General features: G+C 37.8%; 1 protein-coding gene across 1 annotated transcript in view; it reads right to left on the reverse strand.

The window, feature by feature from the left end:
• The window catches only part of PCLO (piccolo presynaptic cytomatrix protein), a 363,526-nt gene that overhangs the window by 345,028 nt on the left and 5,934 nt on the right, over positions 1 to 12,564 (reverse strand). The window contains exon 2 of the mRNA XM_060020341.1: positions 10,918 to 12,424. Within this exon, the coding sequence (XP_059876324.1) occupies positions 10,918 to 12,424 (1,507 nt within the window). The remainder of the gene's footprint in view (positions 1 to 10,917; positions 12,425 to 12,564) is intronic.

A 12,564-nucleotide genomic window follows, 5' to 3' on the forward strand; every position in this document is an offset into this window, starting at 1 on the left:
AGTTGATTTACAATGTTGTTAGTTTCAGGTGTTCAGCAAACTGACTGAGATATACTGATATAGATACATATTAGATATATATGTATACACACATATATATATTCTTTTTCAGATTCTTTTCCATTATAGGTTATTACAAGATATTAAATACAGTACCCTGTGCTATACAGTAGATCCTTGTTGTTTATCTATTTTATATATAGTAGTGTGCACCTGTTAACCCCAAATTCTCAATTTATCCCTCTCCCCACCTTTCCCTTTCGGTAATCATAAACATGTTCTCTATGTCTGTGAGTCTCAAGAAGGTTGATTTCTTATAACTTTAAGAATATGTAAAATTCTCTCTCTCTCTCTCTCTCTCTCTCTCTCACACACACACACACTTTCTGTAATCTAGAAATGACTGGTTTAAAATCAATGTGCTCTTCTATTTAAAAATGTTGCTAAATTTAGATCTAGCTTCTTGTATGAGATTCATTGCTAAGTAATTCTGTGACCTTGCAAATTCTTACCCTCGGTTTCCCAGTGACAAACAGAGTTAACAATGATGGCAACATCCCTACTTATTAGAATTTTTATACAGATTAATAATAAATACAAATATTTATTCCTGCCAATTTCAAAGCACTTCCACTTATACTGCCAAATGTAATTTTTTTTTTAATGGTTTAGATTTTTTTTTTAACATCTTTATTGGAGTATAATTGCTTTACAATGGTATGTTAGTTTCAGCTTCACAACAAAATGAATCAGTTATATATATACATATATTCCCATATCTCTTCCCGCTTGCGTCTCCCTCCTTCCCACCCTCCCTATCCCACCCCTCCAGGCAGTCACAAAGCACCGAGCTGATCTCCCTGTGCTATGCGGCTGCTTCCCACTAGCTATCTACCTTACGTTTGGTAGTGTATATATGTCCATGCCTCTTTATCGCTTTGTCACCGTTTACCCTTCCCCCTCCCCATAGCCTCAAGTCCATTCTCTAGTAAGTCTGTGTCTTTATTCCTGTTTCACCCCTAGGTTTTTCATGACATTTTTTTTTTTAAATTCCATATATATGTGTTAGCATACGGTATTTGTCTCTCTCTTTCTGACTTACTTCACTCTGTATGATAGACTCTAGGTCTATCCACCTCATTACAAATAGCTCAATTTCGTCTCTTTTTATGGCTGAGTAATATTCCATTGTATATATGTGCCACATCTTCTTTATCCATTCATCTGATGATGGACACTAGTATATGACAAGTCTCACAAATAAGAAAAATAAATACTCAGAAAAGTTAAAATGACCTGACCGAATTACAGTAAGAGTAAAGTAAGAAGACAGGCAAGAAACATTGTCTATAGTGAAGTTACTGCTTCTTTATCAAAGGTAACTAGAACTACTGCTGATTGAATTCAGAGGAATATCAGCGAGAGTATTTATGTGTAAAGGGCAGAGCTAGGACTACAACCCAGATCTTTATATGCCTTACTGATGCTTTCGATATTGGCATTACTTTAAGGAAGATATATAAACTTCTAATAGATTATTTACATCTTTATCTTCAATGTAGTACTTTTGAAATGTTTGTAAGTAAGAGCCCAGTTTCACCTAAGCTAATTAAGATATGGAACAGCGGAGAGTGTTAGGTATGTGTGATTTCTCCAGGGATGTGAACAATGAGCAAGTTAACCCATCACTGTATTAAGTTTACTGATCCAATAATGATTCTGTTAGTTGTGGGTATCTGCTTTCACAGCAGAACATCTGTTCTTACTAAGCTATACAGATCATCATACTAGCTGCAATAATATGTAGCAACACTTAGTAGACATTACAAAAAGCTGGACATGCAGAAAGACACCTGAAACATCTAGTTATTTAAAAGCTGAAAGTGGAAAAAAGCTTTGGTTCTAATGATTAAACTTATGGGTAGAGCATGAGGAATACATATTTATTTTATAGGTGCAACATCCAAGTAATGAGGAAAATGCTGCAAACTAGACCTCATGGAAAATGAAAGCTAAACAAACATGGCGTTCGTGAACACATTTAAGTAATAAGGATTTTTAAATGATTATTTCTAGTCCTCTAAATTCATGAGAAAATTATTTTAAATAAATTTTGTTATACTCAGGGTATTTTTGTTTTAAATACTATGAAGGATACCTAAGGATTATTAGAGAATAACAAAACAAACAAAACAAACCCAGAATATTCTTTGTCTTCTAAAAACTTTATGTTTAGAATCAAGGGACTTTATTTCTCTTTACTGGGTTCATTTAAAATTGTGCCAGTTAAAGTATACATGCCTGTGACAAGCAAAGAACAAATGAAAAAACGGACCAAATCTGGCATTACAGGCATAAGGCATTTCAAATCATTACTGTTATCTAGAACCAAAAATTCCTGACATTTCACCAAGTAGAATGCCAAAGCTAAAGATGTGAAAATCGAGACTCTAATTTACCCATTCCTTCATATCATATAAATTGTTTAATCAGTCATGTGATGAATGAGAATTTTTTAAATTACTCAAGTGTTAATTATAAGATGAATTTCCAAATACCGTATGCTAACACATATATATGGAATCTAAAAAAAAAAAAAAAATGGTTCTGATGAACCTAGGGGCAGAACAGGAATAATGACGCAGATGTAGAGAATGGACTTGAGGACACGGGGTGGGGGGGGAACGGTAAGCTGGGACGAAGTGCGAGAGTGGCATGGACACACATACACTACCAAATGTAAAATAGATAGCTAGTGGGGAGCAGCTGCATAGCACGGAGATCGGCTCGGTGCTTTGTGACCACCTCGACAGGTGGGATAGGGAGGGTGGGAGGGAGACGCAAGAGGGAAGAGATATGGGGAAGAGATATACATATGTATATGTATGGCTGATTCATTTTGTTATACAGCAGAAACTAACACACCATTGTAAAGCAATTATACTCCAATAAAGATGTTTAAAAAAATAATAATAATAAAGCAAAGGAAAATTTTTTAAAAAACAAAAACAAGCAAAAAAAAAAAAAAACGAATTTCCGAGGTTAAAAAAATAGCACAAAGGGCTTCCCTGGTGGCACTGTGGTTGACAGTCCGCCTGCCGATGCAGGGGACACAGGTTCGTGTCCCTGTCCGGGAAGATCCCACGTGCCGTGGAGCAGCTGGGCCCATGAGCCATGGCCACTGAGCCTGCGCATCCGGAGCCTGTGCTCCGCAACAGGAGAGGCCACAACAGTGAGAGGCCCGTGTACCGCAAAAAAAAAAAAAAAAAAAAAAGCACAAAAAGGTTTGACATTAAAAGTAAAAGCCTCTCTCTCAGGCACCAAGCTTGCATCTTCAGAATCAATCAGTGTTAACTTTTGTTGTGACTTTTTCTAGTGGCTGCCATTATAACATCATATAATAAGTTTTGATTTATAAATTTAAGATGCTATGTATTTTCTCCTTCTATAAAAGCAACATTTTTTCAAAAAACAACCTTATATTATCATGTTTTAGGGTTGTCTTAAGCAATATCCAAGAAATTATATTTGATGTATTAATTAAATATTTTAACACACAGTTAAAAGATGTATAACTTTTTCAGTTTGATTTGTGTACCATCTAATATCATTTCACATTCCACTACTATTATGCAATCACATTTTAGAAAAAAATGACTTTTTAGTCTTTTTAGTTTTCTTCATTTCTGGGGCATAATCAGCTACTCCATCCCACTCTTTTCATTTTCCATTTTAATAGAGGAACTCCTACAGTGATTGTGATATATACATACATACACCTACATACACATTTATACATATATACATACACTTATACAGTGCCAATGATTTTTATGGACCCTTAAGTGTGAAAAAAAATTCTTAAGCTGCCCTCACACTCCCTCTTGATATCTTGCCTGGATAGAGGATTCATCTAATCACCATCTCTACAAATTTAAAGAAATTGGCTGTCTTCTGTGTTGACACCTGCCTGATTTCTCATCTTTTTGTAGATGCTAATTTTTTTCTCTGTGGAAGTCTTCCAACTTTTCTCCTTACCCTTGGAAATCAGATTATTTCACCAGGATGTATCTATCAGATGTTTTACTAATCTTGCTTGATCCATTGGTGGATCAAAATCTGAAGACTTACATTTTCTTTCTTCTAGAGCCTGACTCCATAGCCTTCATTCATTTTTTTCTGGAACTCCTATTAGAGCTCTTAGATATAATTTCCATGATTTTTAATATTTCTCTTAAAGCCTCAGAACTCCCAGAGTCCCAAGGGAGCCCCAGAATTTCAGATGACCACACCCCCAAAATGTCTACAGCTCCATGGACAAGAGTTTAGAAAGAGCTCCTTATGCTGGAGTAAAATGCTCATTCCCCAGCCTCCACATCACCACAGGAAGGAGTAAAGAGAGGCATCTCAGAATTGTGCACATTCCTGGGTACATTCCCACTCTTTCCTTTCTTAACCCCCCTCGAGCTCCCAGCCTCAGAACTATACAAATTAGACCTTTAGTCACCACTAAAAATTCCAGATTCCTGAGTCATCCCTCAACTCCCAGACTCCAATCCCCCAATTAGAGGGAGTGAGAGGACCCTACCACCACATCACCAACCTTCCCTTGGTCTGTGCTATAACCTTCTACTTCATTTTTCTCCATAACACTTATTACCATCTGTCACACTATACGTTTTATTTATTTGCCACTCTTACTAGAATACATGTCGCACAAGGGAAGAATTTTTGGCTACTTTATTCACTTTTACAACTAGCACAGTCCAGAAAAGTGCCTGAAACATAGTAGGTGCTCAGTTAAATAGCTGGATAATTTGCTCTACAAGCTGGGAAAATTCTGGGTCTTCCTTTTCCAGAACATCAACCAGGCCTATTTTTACCCTCAATCAGCCCACTGAAATTTGAGTGTACTAATTATTGATGAAATACCCTCTCTTAAGTATTTCTCAGGAATAATAAGAATTTTATAAGTTCTTTATATTTCCTGAATGGACTCCTTCCTGTGAGGTCAGGTGTTTTGTTTTGTCTTTCACTAGTTTATCCATGTCCTTCCTGTGATATTATTGCTAAAATGTCAAGTGACTCTCTTCAAACCATTCATTTACAGTGAATGTCTCCATTATTTAGAATGGGTAATCAACAGAGGTTTTTCTGTATTTCTTGACAGTTCTGCTTCCCCATTAGTCCTCTTCTTTGAATAAGAGGAAGTAGGATGGCAGAGGGTCAGTGTCCAAAGTAAGGACAGCTTTACTAGGAGGGTAATAGATTTAGTAAATTTGACTCCTTAAGTGTTTTGTTTGTTTCCTCCTTTAAATCACTCTGTTGTGGGAGAGGAGCATTACTTCTTCTCATTTTCTTTCGAAAGCCCTACTTTTCTCATGAGCGCCCTTCCTCAGGCAGTTCATCCCTTCATTTGGAGAATTCTTTGGCTTTAGCCTAAGCAGAAGAAAATAAAGCCTCTTCTACCTGCTGTCTTCCACTAGAGATTAGGAAAGAGTCCACTTGTCCTGTTTGTTCCTCCTGTAGTTCTGTAATTTATTACTTGATCACTACCTACGACCCACTGTTGCTGTCTGTATTTGTGGATGCTAAGCTCAGAGCTTCACTGAGGCTCCATAAGGAAGCCACCTGACAGTGGTTTCTTTAGCTCTGTTTCTGTCACTACCTTTCCATCTACTTTCTATCTTCTAGGAATTGTTCAACCTGCCAATTTATGTTATTGGTGGTCTTTCCCATTTTTTCAAACTACTACACTTTTTTTTAATGAGTACTTTTTATTATTGGTTTTACTTATTCATTTATTTTTTAACTGAGGTATACAGAACTACTATACTTTCAATCTTTTAAAACTGGGACCTCTAGAGAGGAGGTGAACGCATATGTGCTCAGAACCGTGTTGCTGTCTCTGCTTAGAATTTGGGGTGACAAATCACCTTTGTGCTAAAACAGCAAGCAACTAAAGAGAATATTCCTTTTTCTAAAAGTTCTTTCTGCTACTCCATCATCAGGAGTGTCTTACTGGCTTTCTTTCTCCACAAATTCCAGCCTCCTAACATTTGGCATATCTCTACTTTTCTTAACAGATTTTTCCCCCTCAGTTTCTCCTACTAGAAGTAGCAGGCTGATCCACCTAAAAGAGGTGGCCAGTTAAGTCATTTTGCCAACCTAAAAAATTTCAGTCATTTTTTGTTTGTTCTTTAAAAAGTTGAGAGAGTGTATATGGAAGTCTAAGTGCGCTTGTTTTTCATTTTTATTTTTTAGCTCCTGAGAGATGGCCATGTTTTTGTTAAATAAAACATCTAGCTTCAGCCAAGATTAATATATGGGCCATCATGATCGAAATAATATGAGGAAAAAAAACACCCACCTAAACCCACTTTTATCACTAACATTTAGTTCATTATTAACAGTCTAAAAAATGACAAGTCATTTCATATATTACAAAATTTCCTAAGAACCAGGAGAATTATCACACATTAGGAATAAGTCTTTCAATCTCTCCTTAAACCTACCTGGTCCCAGCCTAGATATCAAAAGAGATAAAGTAAATCAACAACAACAAGAACAACAACAAGAAACACTGTAGTTACTAACTGTAAAGCAAATGTTCAGTTTCTGTGTCAGAAAGCAAACCCAAAGAGTGAACCTGTATTGCTGAGATTAACTCCATTAACGGACTAGCAAGAAGAGATACAACTATAAACGCCTCTTAGCAAGAAGAGATACAGCTATAAAGTCTAGGCTTGGAGCCAGTGGATTCTTAAGGTTTTTCTAAACAGCACACATCTTGACAACTACCAGAGAGGACACTTAAACATCATCCCCTTCACACAAATATTTGAGTTATCTAAGGTATGAGTGTGTTTGTTTGTATATGTATGTGTACGTGTGTGTATATGTGTGTCAGGTGGGCAGAGGTGGGAGACAGCTGGCAAATTTAGTTAAGGAAGTAAAAGTCCCCTTTCCTAAAGCTTGTGTCTGGGTGTTGACACCTCTCCAGTCCTCCTCAGATCTAGCAGTCATTTAAGAGCCAGGATGTTCAAAGCAAATATATATAGTCATAATTCTGCTTTGGTGACAAAAATATATCAGAGAAATTCTCCTGATCTTTTCAAGGAGAGATACAAGAGACCAGGATTTTATTTTTATTTTATTTTTACCCAATAGGCTGTAAAAGTAATAATATAGAGAATAACTTGCATATAACTCAAACTTGAAAATAATAAATTCATGTAAATTAAAGTAGTATAGAATGTCTAGTCTCTGGCGCTGTCCTGCATGGTAAAACTGTTTACTCAATCTGAGTATTTTTGGACAATTTGACCCATAAGATTACATTTTTCCTTATAGGGAAAAATGTGAATTAAAATGAAATGTTACAATTAATACTGTAGATCAAATGGCTCTTGATTGCTATCTCAGAACCCAACAACTTATGATATTGTATCTATGTAGAAAACAATTTGAGAGTAAGCTGTCAAAGTCAACTCTGTTTAAAATATTAAGATTATCTATGACATCATATTACAACTTCAAAAGAACTTCATATATTGAAAAATACCTTCTCATACAAACGTTCAGCTAATCCTCCTAAAAACTCAATGTGTTTGACAGAGAACATGTTATTTCCATTGTTTATATGGTATCACTGTTACAGAAAGTGTAAGTGACTTGCCCAAGCTCATCTCCTTAATAACGGGGATGCTTTTTTTTAGCCATTGAGACCCTCTAACTGCCGCCCCCACATTCCCAACTCCTGTCAAGTGTGTCCAAATTCTTATCATTCTTCACATTCCCAGCTCAAATACTTCTATTTCCATGAAGATAGTTGTCATACCCCCCAAAGATAGTGATGACTTCTTCGTTTGATCTCATAGCACTTTCTCTCTTCTTACCACGAGTAAATGGACTTGGAATCAGAAGATTTACTTTGGGTTCTGGTTATTTACTATCAGGATGATCCTAACGTAGTAACCACTTGAACACCAATTTTCTCCCATAAGAGAAAACAGAATACATGACCATAGAATTATTTGGAAATTTAATTTTGATAAAACAAATAAGAAGGAACTATGTGAACTGTAAAGACCTATACAAAGTTACTTTTCATATATATCTATTTTTTCCTTTCTTATTTACAACTTTTATTTCCCCAGTTTTCTGGTAGAAGGAAGACTCCATATCTAACACATACTTGATTCTATCAAAGTACTTGATGGTGCTTCGCAACCTGGCATTTGATACACATTTGTAAAATGAATGAAGGATTGAAGGCATGACTACATTAAACAAGGTAAGTTTCATAAAGGAGAATGCTCACCACTACCGACTAAATGTGGAAGACCTAAATCTGACTTAAACTTTTCTCCAATCTCATTGAGCATTTCTTCGCCACCACTTCAGGCAACCTAGATTTATGCCTGATTCCCTAAACATACCCTGTATTATTCTGGCTCTAGGTCTTAGGCTAAATCATTACCGCCTTTCATGTTCTTTATCTGTTGAAATAATATCCATCACTATATACCTAGCACAAATGCCATTGTCTCCATGAAGCTTTCCTTATCTCACCCACTGGAAATGGTACTTCCTACTTGGAAGTTCATAATGTTTGCTCATGTCTCACAGCTTTTATCATTTGACCACATATTTCCTTGTGTGTGTATGACCTAAGCTAGTACATTTGGATCATGTTAAGATCAGCATTATGTTTTACTTATCTTTATAGCCTACCGAACGTGTAGTAAAATGTCCTCCACATTGTAGGTACTCAAATAATATATGTGGCTTGAAGGTCCAACTACAGGTTTCTGCCTTATAAATTGCCACAAAAACATGACAAACATTTTATAAAAAGATCATCTACTGTTTGAAGTCATTATTACTACACATTCCTATCAAGATGGTATACTATGAACAGAAACACATCTTTATCAGAATTTTTATATATATATATACACACACACACACACACATATATATATACACACACAATATGGAATATTACTCAGCTGTAAGAAAGAATGAAATTTTGCCATTTGCAACAACATGGATGCACTTGGAGGGCACTATGCTAAGTGAAATAAGTCAGACAGAGAAAGACAAATACTGTATGATATCACTTATACATGGAATCTAAAAAATACAAGAAACTAGGGGCTACAACAAAAAAGAAGCAGACACACAGATGTAGAGAAGAAACTAGTGGTTACCAGTGGGGAGAAAAAAGGGGAAAGGGGCAGCATGTGAGTAAGGGATTAAGAGGTACAAAACTATTATGTATAAAATATGCCACAAGGATATATTGCACAACATGGGGAATACAGCAAATATTTTATAATAACTATAAATAGAATATAACCTTTAAAAATTGTGAATCACTATTGTACACTTGTAACATATTTTATACCTCAACTATACTTCAATAAAAAAATTAAAAGAAAAAAAGAATGTGGAAAACAGTTTAAGATATGAAAAAAAGCTACAAATATATAAACCAACTATTTATAATCTGATTTCCTCCATAACTTAAATGTTCTTATTAATTGCAATTTTACCACTGAAGTATGGCTTATCTAAAAATTTAAAGTACTCAACATGACTTTTGGTAAAAAGAGTAAAAGATACCTTAGCGGAAAACCAGAGGTTGACATATTTTAAATGGACATCATTTTCAACTTTCATCACAGTAAGTATCCAAACTAACGTAACAGCTACCAATAATTATCACTGTTGTTTTTATCAGAACATAGATTGCATTTATAACAAGGGTACACAAGTCTCCTCTCTCGCGGACATTTAAATGACAGAATCCTTCATTGCCTGCTGCCTTCATTCCTTCTTGTGCATTATACAGCCCACTAACAGCTGTTCTCTAGATGGACTCAATGGTTCTGTGCCTTCTCATCGGGTAGGGGCTACTGCATTTCTTTTAAAAATGTATTCTTTCAAACCCTAAGCCCTTTTATTCTCACTTATTTTATATTATTATACCATCTTCACTGTATTATTTCTTAACTCCAGAGAATTTCTAAGTTCTGCAGTTTTATGTTTTCTGTCCCTTCCCCTGAACGTCCCCAAATCTCTACCTATTAAAATGCTATTTTATTCAGGGACTTTAAGCACTGAGTTGACAGTAACTGACCTGCTGAGAATAACTTTTCTATCCTGAACCAGAGTAAACAACCTTGAACTCATTTGTGTCACAACTGGCCCCTTCATGATTCAGTCTGCCAGGAAGGCTTACCCAAAGACTTGGAGTTATAAACTGTGATCCGTCTAAGAAGACACCCATAAAGTTGAACCTGTTCTAATGACTTCACTTTTTTGAAGTGACTTACGCTGTTATGAATGACTCTCAACTAACGAGGGAAGCATGCTCTCACAGTGTATAGCAAAATCACTGGCAGGAAAAGGGGATGTGCAGTTTGAAAGAATGTATTCAATTTCGTATCAAAATTGTATTTAGAATCTGAAAACACTGTCCACTTTTTTTCGCAGCATAAATAGGATCCCATTTAAGAATATCATATCAAGAGTGTCATGGTAGGTAGGAGCATGAATTTAATAGCTGATGAAAAAATTAATATAATGTAATAATAGTGTGGATTTTACCCATAGAATGCAATGAGCAAAAGCTCAGCATCTATCAATCAATTCATACTTCCTTTATGTGCCAAATTTATCAGAAATTGTAGCAATATTTTGGAGAAATATTATTGGAGAAAATGTTGAAAAACTCTAATTTACATTTGGCAGAGAAGAAAAAGAGGAAAGTAGGAAGGAAGAAGGGAAAGAAGAAAAGAACCAGAGAAAAACAGTGCCATCCTATCGTTAACAGCAATAAACTAAGCACCATTGTGTAAGATGATGATATGGTTTAAGAGCATGAACATAACAAAAAAATGCACTTACCTCGGTTAAATGAGGATTGGGGTTAAAACCACAGAGGCTACAAACAGTGGTTTGACACTCAGTGCATGTGTTAAAATTGGCCTTTTCTGGAACATTCAACAGAAGTTCAGTGGTATTGCAAAGAGGACAGATGGTTTTGGGGAGGCCTTGTACTGGAGTCTGTGCTGCAGATGGAAAAGTTTGTGGCTGCAGAGGTTTCCCTGTTTGGCTTACAGGTTTTGTAGATTGTTGAGGAGGGGGCTTTGCTGGGCCAGGCTGCTGAGGAGGAGGCTTCATTGGACCAGGCTGTTGAGCTGGATTCTTGCCTGGCCCAGGCTGCTGGACCTGAGGTTTCGCTGGCCCAACCTGCTGAGCTGGAGTCTTTGCAGGCCCAGGAGGCTGAGCCGGAGCCTTTGCAGGCCCAGGAGGCTGAGCCGGAGTCTTTGCGGGCCCAGGAGGCTGAGCCGGAGTCTTTGCGGGCCCAGGAGGCTGAGCCGGAGTCTTTGCGGGCCCAGGAGGCTGAGCCGGAGTCTTTGCGGGCCCAGGAGGCTGAGCCGGAGTCTTTGCGGGCCCAGGAGGCTGAGCCGGAGTCTTTGCGGGCCCAGGAGGCTGAGCCGGAGTCTTTGCGGGCCCAGGAGGCTGAGCCGGAGTCTTTGCGGGCCCAGGAGGCTGAGCTGGAGCCTTTGGCCCAGGCTGCTGAGCTGCAGGCTTTGCTGTTCCTGGTGGCTGGGCCGGGGTCTTTGGGGTCCCTGGCTGTTGAGCTAGGGCCTTCGTTGGCCCTGGCTGCTGAGCTGAGGGCTTTGCAGGCCCAGGCTGTGGTGTGGAAAGTTTTCCAGGTCCAGGCTGCTGGGCTGGAGGCTTTCCAGGACTTACTTGGTGAATAGGTGGCTTGGATGGGCTTTGCAGTGAGGGTTTAACTGACTCTCCCCTTACTGTATCTGTCTGTTTAGTCTGAGGCCTGGCTGCATCTCTTTGAAGTGGCAATTTTGCCTGGTCTGTCTGAGGAGCCTGGGTGAGGCCCTGAGTTGGCTTTCCTGTTTCTGGAGGCTGCTGAGGAGATACTGATTTGGGAGAACCGTCCTGCTGAAGCAGGGCCCTCACAGGTCCTGGCTGCTTAGGAACTGGCTTGGGTGACTGTTGTTGTGATGGAGGCTTTGTGATTCCTTCAGGTTTTCCTTGTTCCTTCTGAGACATTTTTTGTTTCTTGGAGGCTTCTTCCTGGGAGGCATCAGGGTCTGATATCAAATCAAAAGGACTGAATTTATTTACAACAGAGGAGACAGCACTTAAAGGATTAACCTCTGAGAGGAAGCCAGGCATCATACTAGACTTGTGCTCTTCCTTAAAATCAGTTCTGGATTTCGATTCTTTCAAGCTAATAGTGGAAGGACTCCTTCCAGGCAATTTCTGCTCCGACCTCAGAGTGTCTGTAGTTCTACTTTTACTGAGACCAGGCTGAACTGGACGCCCTGGGTCCGGCGGTTTTCCTGGCTGCTTTGGAGGTTGACTACTATCCAACTCTTGTTTCCTAGAAGAATGAAACAAAAAGAAGTGAAAATAATGGAAACTATCACAACTCAAAATAATATTTAAAACCCATTACTTTCTTGCATCTTCAAAATTATGATGCATAAATATAACTAAAATCCATTTTTGCAGCATCCTATA

The sequence above is a fragment of the Delphinus delphis genome, chromosome 9 (genome assembly GCF_949987515.2).
Source record: "Delphinus delphis chromosome 9, mDelDel1.2, whole genome shotgun sequence".
NCBI lineage: Eukaryota > Metazoa > Chordata > Mammalia > Artiodactyla > Delphinidae > Delphinus > Delphinus delphis.